We start from the raw sequence: 12,302 nt of genomic DNA on the forward strand, positions 1-12,302 counted from the left end.
GGAGGGAGCGGAGCAGGGGGGAGACATGTGAGAATTTTGGCTGGTTGAAGACCAAGCGCGCTGCTGCATTTTGGATCAGCTGGAGAGGCTTAAGTGCACATGCTGGTAGACCAGTAAGGAGGGAGTTACAATAGTCGAGTTTTGACAAGACTGTTGTCTGGATTAGGAGCTGGGCTGATTCCTGGGTGAGGAACGGTCTAATTCGTCGTATGTTATAGAGTGTGAACCTACAGGATCGAGTGACAGCTGTGATGTGAGCTTTGAACGAGAGCTGACTGTCCAGGATAACACCAAGATTCCTGGCTGTTGGGACAGACGTTACCAGGGCGTTGTCTACGGAAATAGTTAGCTCCCGCATAGGGCAGGACTTAGCTGGGAAGAAGAGAAGCTCAGTCTTGTCTGGGTTCAGCTTTAGACACTTCTATATAGCCAAAGAACAGAACAGGAATTCATCATAAAGGAAGTAAAAGGGGAAAATAAACATATACAGATTTTACGGGGGCCAGTTTTGAATTGCAGCCGTCCATAGGTGCCCTTTGAGAGCGGTTTTGAAGGAGTCAAGGGATTCACATGTCTTAATGACTGTTGGTAGGGCGTTCCACATTTTGGTGGCGAGCGAATGACCTTAACTCCAACAAACATTTACTAGAGAAACAAAGATCCAAACCAGAAGTCATGCTCTATGAACCATAGTACTATTAAATTAACCTTATTAACATTTCATATTGGACATGCAGCCCCTTCAGTCAAAGCTCCCATCAGGTGACAGCAGGGGAACAGGTATCACTTTTCTACTTAGCTTTAACAGAACAAATAGAGACAATTAGGAGAGTTTAATAATCCATGGCAGCCATTGTTTGAATACCACATCTGTTCCAGCATTGTGGGCCCTATACCTGTGGTCCCCGAGGCTAGTATACCCTTTATGTTCAGTCAGAGAATAACTTGGTAATTGTGTGTTCAGTTCAATATCAACTTCCTTGGGGATATCTGTCCAGGGGTCATCATGTGTCCATGGCAAAGACTTGTCCTTGTCCCTGGAAAACGTACATCCATTATAATGCTCTTATTTTCATCATAAGACCAAATTTCCATATGGTGCCGAATATAAGATGACTCCCATTTTTCAAAACTCATTTGTGGAAAAAGAATGACCCTGTTTTTTTTTTTTAGGATATTTCCATTGAAAAAAAACATAGTCTTATATTCAGCACAATAGGGTACTTAATGTCAGTCTCCAGGTTTTCTTCAGAATATGATTTACCTGAACACTAAGAAATAGTGGGAGTACTAGTAGTAGTTGTTATCAAACTTTTTATTTGCAAGGACCCATAACTCTGAGAGTGTACAAATGGATTCAAATGGACCCATTTGAACACTCTCACACTCACTCACTCTCTTACAGAGCTGTTATATGGTCATTCAGGGCTAGCTCTTTGTGTGTTTCTGGTAATATTATTGTCTGCCCATTTTGTATGTCCATGGCAAAAACTATTTTTGACAAAAATGTCCACCACAAGCCAGGATGGCAATGACCCCTGCGCATCTGTCATTGCTGCTATGAGAACTGTCTGTACTGTACTGTACGTCATTTGTCATTATTTTTCTTAAACTCATGTCATCTGTTGATCTGTTGATTACACATGGACTCTGCATTATGAACGTGAGCCGTGACACATGAACTGTTTCTTTTTAATGCTGTTTTTAGTGCTTCTGCTTCTTATGGGCACGTGCAATATCAGTGGGTTGTGCAAATGCTTTTTTGCACTATAGGTTTTAATTATATTTAGTGTTTCTAGACGTACTGTATTTTACTTCTTTTATGCCTGACCAGGACCTGGGTAACCAAATTTCGTTCTGTACGTGTATGGAATGACAATAAAACTCCTTGATGTGGCATATCCCTCGATCTGCCTCTACTTCTCATTTTTACACTGAAAACCCCCCCTATTTTGCTCGATTTGGTCCATGTGTATATGCTGATTGCTGCATCAAGTCTGCACTGCTTTAGACACCACTTGGCTTTATAGGAAAGAATATTGGCATCAAATCAAATCAATCTTCATTGTCACATCACATCACATTACAAGAAACATGTGTGAAATTCTTGTTTGTGCAGGCTCTCATTGCAATTACGGGGGATAGAGACAACAATTAGAGCTACAGTACACAGCTGCAGCCATATTTCGGCGCTGCCCTGAGCTTCCTTACATCACCTAATTATAGCAACATGGGTTAGATTTTAATATATTCGCGCCCCTCACTTCACACGGGTGTGTTTTTACTTACAAAATGCATTATACACATGATGTTGTGCCACACAGCCACAGACTGTTGTAGGCCATAATGGTAATGTATCGTCTCTCCCACCACAAGATGGCACTGTTAAATTGTTGGATAATCTTTGCCATACAAATAATAGGAATAAACTGTGAATCCTTCGTTCGTTGACAAATTATTAAGTAACTCATGAAGTGGCTTAATTTGGCTACTGTATTTAATTTTGAAAACCAGCTTTGGAATCAAAATAATAATATAATTCCAAATAAATGTAAGATCATTGCACCTAATCAGTATACATAAATAAAGGAGTTGGATTTCATCTTTGCATGGGAGCTGACGGAATTAAAGCTAGAAGCTACAGTACAAATCACTGGGAAGCACTTGTGTTTGTTTGTTGTAGAACTGTATTAAGTAACAGTTTGCAAATACAGTGGCACTGGCACACACACGCACACACGCGCACGCACGCACGCACGCAGTAGTCATCCACGTCACAGTACAGCAGAGCCATACTCTTGCTTGTACAGTAGGTGGCGATATGAACATTTACGTTGTTTGCTATCTGCTAATATTAAACCGAGAGAGGAAGAGGCGAAAAGGAAGTTGTTGGAAGTTGGAACGTCAATGACAACAACCAACATGGCGGACTACCGAGGTAGTTCTTCTGACACGTATTTAGTTTTCAATATTCTAAAAGATTATCCTGTCTCTCATTCAACCAATTACATTTTCATGGTTTGTTCCGATTGGCGAAATAATCCAACACAACTATATGCTTTATTACGAGAGCTGCGTGTCAAAATAGCAATTTGTACAATGTTATCGAAAATAAGTTCCTGGATTTAGAGACAACTACTCTAGTCAACTGTATAATTCAGTTCATCTTGTATTTGGACTCCTTAACGTCTATTATACGGTCTTTTCAGTTGTTAATGTTGTAGGGCCTACAATAATGTAATAATAATTCTCATAGTGGGGATTCGGGGAGGGGGTCAGGTAATGTTATGAGATACTTTCTGATCGACTTATAGTCACTTTATAGCTTCCTTAAATATCTGGATTTTCGCAGGACATGGCGCTGTGGACGACATGTTGGATGCCGAAAATAAGCTTATGGCTGAAAATTTGGCAAGCAAAGTCTCCAGATTGAAATCGGTATGTATGTGTGGTAGTATTGATGTTTTGAACGAAATTGTCAATGATAATATAAAAGAAATGCACGAATACAGTTTGTTTGATTGATTGAAGTATTTATTAACAGTTTGCAGAATTACAGTAGCCTACATTTCAAGTACTACAACTCACTGTGGACAACACACTGATAAAGCATTACACAAATACACAGAGGGTCCACCCCTTTTCAATTCATCCGAGTCTAAGAGCGTTATTAATTTATGATTAGATTAATATTAATAATGTTAATATAGTAATATATGTTATATGTTAAAATAGTTTCACCCACATTAGACCTGTAAACCTGTGAAGGGGCAGCGGTGGCCGAACGGTTTGCGGAGCGGTCTTGATATCGGAAGGTTGCTAGTTCGTATCCCCGGACCGGCACGTTAAAATTACCACCGCTGAAGTGCCCTTGACCAAGGCATTGAACCCCTACCATGAAATGTTCTATAAGCAGGGCCTGGCTGTAAACAAGTTCTTGAGCTTAGTCCAGTTACCCTGGGTAAACATAGTAACTTTTCTTTGCTGATATGACAATACGGTTAAGTTGAATTGATATCTATTGAGTTAGTTTATGCTGTAGGTGAAATTGACTATTATTGTTTTTTTTCTTTGTATTTCTTAAACTTAGCTTGCCTATGACATTGATAAGGAAGCTGATGACCAGAACGGTTATCTGGATAATATGGTAAGAGGCTGCTACAGTATAGCTGTGCAGTGTGCATCCATTACACATGTCTATTCTTTAACCCATTTAGACCTAGGCTGATTAAAAAAAGAATGCTTCTAAATACAGACAGTTTTCTGAAAAACCCATGTGTCTATGTCAGTGGTTCTCAAACTATTTCATGTCAAGGAGCCCCAGAATTATATGTATTTGACCACCGACCCCCATCTGAAAATATGCAGTTCCAGGGACACCCCAGAAGCAAAGATTTAAAGAGTTAAAAACATTCACTCTGAAATAATATATATTCAAAGATTTGTGCCACATTTTCAAAAAAATTCTGTGGAATGTAAAAGAGCACTGTTTACCTGGCTATAATGTGCTGTTTGCACTGTTGCTACACCTAACAAAAAAGACAAATGTGAATCCATAGTCATGATATGATGTGATATAGTACTTTATTGTCAGTTGAGTTCACACTGAAATTTGTCTGGCGACCCAGCAGCCAAGTATGCAGAACACATATACACACATTTGACACAGCACAAAGAACAAAACAATTTACGTACATAAAGACATGAAGACAAGGGCAATATCCACCGCCTAGATTACCCATGGCTACTACAACTCCTGATTAAGCCTCAAAGTCGACTGGTGGACAAAGGACCTCTTTAGTCTGACCTTAGTGTATGCTGGTACACCATATATCCTTCCTGAAGGTAGCAACCTATATTCTCCTATTATATTCATAGCTAGGTATGCCATTTTTATTGCACAGCCCCAGAAAGTTAAACAAATATATATAATGGTGTATTTACTTTTGTGGGAATTGGGCAAGACCTTTGGGCAAGTAGAACATGACCTGTACTTTGGGCGACGGGCATGTCCCTCTGAGACCCCTAATACTGTACATCACGTGGTCCAGGGCTCCAGACTTAGGGGGTCCCTACGTCCCGGGGACTATAAAATATCTATTTGGGACATAAATTGATCTCAGCCGGGACGGTTTCGGGACTAGAGGAGTTTTTGCACTGAAAATGTACATATCGTGCACACCTACGGGCAGCATGAGACTATAGCAGCGCTGCATAAATGTTGCAGCGGCACCGGCAACACTTCAGCCACAAACTATTACTGCAAACTGTTACTGCAGGAGATTTCTTTTTATAAAACAATAAATAAATAAACTAAAACAAGGGAGAAGAACAGGCAGACAGACCATTCACACAGGCTCAGCGCTCCCTGCAGCACAAGGAGAAAGAGTGGTACTGTACTGTACAAGCCCTCCCCCCTGGCCTGTGTCTTTGTGTTAGTGACACTTTTTGGTGAACAAACGCTATAACGCTATTTTCGTGCTCGGACACAGGGACAGACCCAGCAACACACATAGCTGTCTATAGGAGTGGTTGCATCACTCAAAAACAGCCAAAACGTAATATTATGTAAGGAAACTGTCGCAAATTTGTACTGTACATGAAACAGTGGCTCTCAATAGCCACTGTGGACGGTGGATCATGGAACAATGTGCTGGATGCATCCTGCTATTAGTAAGATAATTAAGAAAGATCTCTAAAAAGATATCACACACCTGACACCGGAGGTGTTACCCTAAGGACCGATTCATACTCCTATTTTACCGCTCTTTCGGCGCTGTAGTGCCGAAATGATTTTGGCTCGTCAGAAATTTTCTTTAGCATGGTACCCGCCCCCCGAACCTCAAATGACGTCACATTGTAGGCACTACAGAGCAGAACCGACTTTTATTCGGTTCTAAAATAGGAGTATGACCCTAACACCCCACACTGACAACTTTGCCCGCAAGTGAGAAGATCACAGTGGGCAAGTTGAGGCTGTGCATTGATCAGCTCTGTGTCTGAGCCTGAGGTTCTGACGCACGTCAGTGAAAAACTACGTTTTCAGTGCCACACACGCAGACCGAAAGCTTTTACCTACTAATTACCTAAATATTCTGTATTGTGACTGTGCTTTTACTAAAATATTAGAACACATATTCAGAAATGCAACTGGCAACCCCTCCAAAAATGTGGTTACCCCTCTGGGGCTGATCTAAAGATTCTAAGAAGGCATTTACTTCAAGGATTAATGCATTTATCAAGGGTTATTATGATAAAAAGAGATTTTTTTTTAAAAGATAGTTATTATGATACCTTGATACCTATTATGATTCCTTGCCACTTTCAAAAGAAATGCTAGAAGTCTTTAAATAACCATTATATGTTCTGCCCTCACATTAGTGTGAATGGTTAGAATGACATAAATCTTAAAAATATATCGGGACTGTATACATTCACTTTGGGACGGTTCAAATTGTCTTGTGGGACGGTTCCGGGATGTTGGTGAAAAACGTAGGTCTGGAGCCCTGACGTGGTTTCGGTGAAAACAGTCTGAAAACGGGTGGGGTATATGAACTGTGATTGCCATTTGCGCTGAGTTTGCCTCCCGTACTCGAGTCGACCTGGAAATCAACATGTAAATGTATTTTATTTGTAAATCTGTGCATAATATCAAATATATATATATTTCCCCTCAGATATCTTAGTTATACCAACATTGTTCATGGGGAGTAGTTTGTTTATGCTTATTTATTGAAATTGCTACGGTCACAATTGGACCCCTGGGTGTCCTGGGGGTGTAAAGAAGGGATAAGGGCACCTCAGTCCGAGAGAAATTCAAAAACTGAAACTTCATTTCAGCTATATATACTGTATCCCCCACCAAATCTTTTAGTTACACTAGTGACTAGTTCATATGGTAGTAGTAGTAGTAGTTTGTTTATTCTTCTTAATGTAAATTATACAAATTGCTATAGTTTGAAGAACGCTGCATGGGTCTCTGACTGTCTCTCTGCTGTGAGAGCACCGTATCCGCGGCTTCCCAAGCTGAAACATCCCATACAAAAATCAAAATATATCATATATTAGGTTAACCCATTCTGGCCGGGAACCCCTTTTGGTGTTTTACCCCCTCAGGCCGGGAATCCTTTTTGGGGTTCTGTACAGTATGTACAGTATTCAAAAATGTAAAAAAAATGTAGAAAACTTTAGAGGGAGAGATTTAGAGGCGTTTTTACAATCGGCCTCAGGCCTAAACGGATAAATATAATATGAAATATCCCTCTTATTTCTCTCTTTTTAAGGACTCCAATTTCATGAGTGCTACTGGACTTTTGACTGGCAGTGTTAAGAGATTCTCCACCATGGTACGCTCCGGCCGGGACAACCGCAAGATACTCTGCTACGTATCAGTTGGACTTGTAGTGATCTTCTTTCTGCTCTACTATATGGTTTCCAGACTCCAATCCACCTGATCAGGATGAAGACTAAATTAATGTCTTGATTTTGAACCTACTTTACTTCTATTTAGCCAGTGGCCAATTATAGCTTTACCTCTTTAAGCTATTTTTTAATTAGTCCAGTCTGGCATGGTGGAAGTCTACTATAGTTCAGGTTTACCTGTGATGGGAATAATCTTATATAAGAACGGGACGTAGAATACGCACATCGACGGGCTGGGTGCTGGGCTAAAGAAACTTCAGCTGATGATGGATTGGAGCCTGCACACCACAGGTACAAAAATACTTTCTCTATTGAGAAATCTGACGACGTTTCGATCCATTTGTTCTTCATCAGGTCATTGGGGGATGTCCCCAGGTCATTGACCTGATGAAGATCAATTGGTTCGAAACGTCAGATTTCTCAATAAAGAAAGTATTTTTGTACCTGTGTTGTGCTGTCTCCAATCCATCATCTGCTGAATAATCTTACATAACACAGTGATTCTCAACCTGTGGGCCAAGCCAAAATATTGGCTAAACATTATGATTTTATTTTTTATTGATATTAATATATAAAAATGTCAGCATTTTGACTTTGTAACGAAAAGGCCTTGTGCACTCCTACAAGGACAGGTGCGTCAGAGCCGGCAACCAAATGCGAATCATGAGAAGAAAAGGGTCCCGCACTGTGCACACTGTCTTTCACTTATAGAGTAGTAGTTCAGTTTTATTAGATGACTAATAAAACTACTACTCTATAAGTGAAGCGGGACCCTTTTCTTCTCATGATTCGCATTTGGTTGCCGGGACCCTTTTCTTCTCAGCATTTTGACTTAAAAAAGTTTTCATTGTGATCACAAGTACATATAAGTTAGTTTCTAAATGCATGGCGAATGGCTGCTGTGTTAAGTGGTCAGATGGTTGGCCCACGGACGGTTTTGAGATGTTCAAATGATCCTTGATCCAGAAAAGGTTGAGAACTGCTGTTCTAACATAATAATCTGTTGCATTCCTCTGTGACGTGGCTCACCCAGTGAGACAATGAATGGTTAATGTGCATATTTGTATACATGCAACTTCCATCTCAGTTTTATGAGAGCAGTATACATGGATATATATTTATTATAGTTATCAATAAATAAAGGACCTAACTATTAAGCAAAGGGAAAAGTTGTGGAAATCTTCTAGTTTAGAGTTATGTCACTGATCCCTTTTCCACCGGTTCAGTTATTTTTTTCGCCACCTAATATTGAACCAGTGTTTCCACTGAAAATGAATTTGTTCAGAACCCTAAAAGTTGGTTTGGAACTGGAACCAAAATGGACACTGGTTCCGTGAAAGCACAAAAGGTTCCTAGAATCTAGAACGGAACCAGTTCTAGAACCCATCAACCCAATGTTCTTTTGGTGGAAAAGGGGCTGTTGTATCAGAGTTCTCAAGGTGTGGAAATGATCTGTTGTCAGATTTTGCTAGATAGTGTAAAGGATGATAAGGTGACCAGTACATGGGGGCAGCGCAGCGGTGGCCGAACGGTTTGCGGAGCGGTCTTGATATCGGAAGGTCGCTAGTTCGTATCCCCGGACCGGCACGTTAAAATTACCACCGCTGAAGTGCCCTTGAGCAAGGCATTGAACCCCTACTAGGGCTGTCCCCGACTAAGGATTTGTATAGTCGACTGATAGATGAATAAATTAGCTGTTAGTCGACTAATAGTCGACTAAGCAAAAAAAAAACAAAAAAAAAAAACTTTTTTTTTTTTTTTTTTTTTTTTTTGCCCCAAGAAAATTGTATATAAAAATACAATATTTACAAAAATATACAAAAATATTGTATTATTCCACTAGGTCTGTGGGGGACATAAACACATTTGAACATTCTGACTGTTCAAATCTTTCTTTTTAACAACTGAGAGGCTTGTCATTAGCCAGATTGAGCACAGCAGGTGAGATTGAGATTCTGGAGTCTATCAGGCCAGCACACTGCGATTCAAGTCACAGGCAGTGGCACATTGCCACACAGGCAGACACACTCCAGATGCACATTGGAGATTTGAACAGTCAGAATGTTCAAATGTGTTTATGTCCCCCACAGACCTAGTGGAATAATACAATATTTTTGTATATTTTTGTAAATATTGTATTTTTATATACAATTTCTTTAGGGCAAAAAAATAAAATAAATAAAAAAAATCTGTTTTTTTTTTTTTTTTTTTTTTTTTTTAGTCGACTATGAGGTGGTCAGTCGACTGAGACCCGTTCCGATCGATTAGTCGACTATTCGACTAATCGAGGTCAGCCCTAACCCCTACCATGAAATGTTCTATGAGCAGGGCCTGGCTGTAAACAAGTTCTTGAGCTTAGTCCAGTTACCCTGGGTAAACATGGTAACTTTGCTTTGTACCGAAACCTACAGCATGACGTCACGACGTGGTAAGCGACTCACCGCTCATCCAAACACATCTCTCTGTTTTTTACTAAGCACAGTTTCACCTGAAACTGCAGTAACAACCCAACACAATAGGTTAGACACTGCCTCTGGCTAGTGCAGTCAGGACCAAGTTAACTAAACTGTGTTCTATAATTGAAACTGATTACCTGTGAAGGGCCTAAATTACACATTGTCACTTTCGGGCATAAACATTTTGTGTCCAAAATCATTACTTTTATAGGTAGGTATAGGAAAGAGAACTCCAATGGATCCAGTCCAGTGTAGTTATCATTTAATCACAAGCTCTTGTTAAAACTTAAACCTTAAAAAAAAAAAAAAAAATTACCGACAGACTTAACCGCTTTCAAACTAGTATTCCTATTTTGGGAATGTTGTCATAATGTGAAACTTTCCCAAAATGTTCAAGTTACGGGAAAGAGCTCACAAAATGTAGGGGATCTTGAAATTTGGCTATTTTCGATTTGTTTTGCCTGTCAATGTAATAATCACATATTAAATGTAGGGTAATTGATAATAAATAGCTCTATATATTCTGATAGTCCATGAGTCTATGTATGATAACCTTACTAATTGATTACAGTGCATACATGTATTTTTTTTATTACATTTAATACATTAAACATACATGTCTTTAATTTTTCACATTATCAGTTGGTGGCTGCAGTTATGGTCAATAGATTGGACAAATTAAATTAGTATTTTACATATTGGAGAATTACAGTTCAAGCACAACTCAATACAAAACTGTTAAATGTGGACGACACCATAAAGCATTACACTTGTTTACAATAGGGTCCACGGTCCACCATGTTCAATTCATAACATTTAGAGACGTACAAATATACACTACTGTATAGCCAAAAACAGGAAATCATCATATGGGAGGTAAAGGGGGAAAAAACATATACAGTGAGGAGAAAAATAAGGTTTACGTTTTGTATTAAATATTAAATATATTTGTTGATATCCTGTGGTCTCATTTAATGCCTACATTTTGTTGTTTTAACGTAATTACTCTATTGTATTTCTTTATATTAATAACTCATTGATATAGACTGTTTTTATTGACTTACTAATGTTAAACGATTTTCGTATCGCGTCGTGTTCGTTCGGTAATTTCCGGTGCATCTCTTTCCTGTTCATGAAAACAAAACCGTTGGACGCCATTTCACTGTGGTTGCGCTTGCAAGTGTTTTTTTAGAATCTCGGAAAGCTAATCCTCATGTCTGCATGAACCATAGACGTAAATGCGTTGCACCAGTTTGTCCGTTTAAATCCTTTATTTAGGCTGTGCAATCGGTAGGGGCACCTTCCTATGCCGGCCGATCGCACCTCGGTTAGATTCGGCTTAAATCGTTTGCGGTAGGAGGAAGAGAATGGACGAAACGGACTCGGCAACGAAGGCGCTTGGGCTGGTCGAAACGCCCATAAGCAGCGCTGCTGCTATCGGCTCGGCGGCGGAGGAGGAGGGGGTGGGCTCAGACACCGAATCGGAGGCCGAAGTCACCACCATGACAGTCATGGGAGAGCCGGGGAGCATCGAGTCCCTGCCGAACTCTGACGATGCCGAGGCGGCATTTGCAGGCAAGCAAGCAAGGCTGACTCAGTCCGTTGGAGGATTACATATGCACGCATTACAATTAATTGCATACAACATCCCTCAACCAGCGCCAAACGATTTATCAAAGACAAAGTAGCGGCAGAACATTGCAGGCATGATGCAGACTTGGTTTTTGCATAAATAGCCAGCGTTTTGCATCATTTGCTATTATTGCTAGACTGAGCTTTCACATAGTTGTATGTAGTTAGATATAACAATAACGATATAATATAATAATGATAGGGCTATCCTGATATATGTTATGGTTATTGCTTATGTTAAATTGTATGTTGAGCATGCACACAGTTCTAAGTGAGATATACAGTATAATAATCAAATGTCAAGATGTCATGCGTACTGTTATGTTACAGACGTCACAACCGTGACCGTGAGTGATGTGCATTGCCACTCGGAGGACAATGTGTTCACGACAACCGTGGCCACCTCAAGAACCATCCCCGAGCATGTCTTTGTAAGTTCCCACTGATAATAGTTAGCAGCCTATATATATAAAAATAGTTCGGGCACCTAAATGTTTAATTGACAACTCTTTCCAAAATGGCAAAAAAAACTAAAATAATTTGGAAAAATGGTCTGCAGTAATGTAAAGTAGCCTACCAGTAGTTAATGATTTGAACATTTATCAGACCTAAATTTACCCCTTCAACTTATTGTTTATAAATGCTCAAAGTGGCATACATGTTAGAAACAGATTTGTTGCAATTTGCAGTAATTGTAGAAATATAATTAGACCTTAAATGTTGAATGATGATCAAGTGTTTTCAAATATAGTTTACTACTGCATTACTACTTTTATTTTATTTTAAATAGCC

At 39.6% G+C, this 12,302-nt stretch overlaps 2 protein-coding genes across 3 annotated transcripts in view; both read left to right on the top strand.

Moving 5' to 3' along the window:
• The first annotated feature begins 2,912 nt into the window (after positions 1–2,912).
• Positions 2,913–8,068, top strand: bet1l (Bet1 golgi vesicular membrane trafficking protein-like). The gene is made up of 4 exons (XM_083763078.1): positions 2,913–2,938; positions 3,353–3,438; positions 4,091–4,147; positions 7,284–8,068. Exons 1-4 carry the CDS (start codon positions 2,923–2,925, stop codon positions 7,452–7,454), a joined length of 330 nt encoding a protein of 109 aa, XP_083619204.1. The 5' UTR covers positions 2,913–2,922; the 3' UTR covers positions 7,455–8,068.
• A 3,177-nt stretch (positions 8,069–11,245) lies between these two features.
• The window catches only part of deaf1 (DEAF1 transcription factor), a gene marked incomplete at its 5' end in the record, with an annotated part of 44,451 nt that continues 43,394 nt past the window's right edge, over positions 11,246–12,302 (top strand). For both annotated transcript variants that reach the window (XM_083763204.1, XM_083763205.1), the window contains 2 exons: positions 11,246–11,453; positions 11,841–11,941. In XM_083763204.1, the coding sequence (XP_083619330.1) occupies positions 11,246–11,453; positions 11,841–11,941 (309 nt within the window). The remainder of the gene's footprint in view (positions 11,454–11,840; positions 11,942–12,302) is intronic.

The sequence above is a fragment of the Protomyctophum parallelum genome (assembly GCF_964188405.1).
Source record: "Protomyctophum parallelum genome assembly, chromosome: 4".
Classification (NCBI taxonomy): domain Eukaryota; kingdom Metazoa; phylum Chordata; class Actinopteri; order Myctophiformes; family Myctophidae; genus Protomyctophum; species Protomyctophum parallelum.

What these genes read in the sequence shown, in the direction of transcription:
- bet1l (XM_083763078.1), top strand. An exon ending in AAGTCTCCAGATTGAAATCG is followed by an intron (nt 3,439 to 4,090) that starts GTATGTATGTGT and finishes TCTTAAACTTAG; the next exon opens with CTTGCCTATGACATTGATAA. An exon ending in ACGGTTATCTGGATAATATG is followed by an intron (nt 4,148 to 7,283) that starts GTAAGAGGCTGC and finishes TCTCTTTTTAAG; the next exon opens with GACTCCAATTTCATGAGTGC.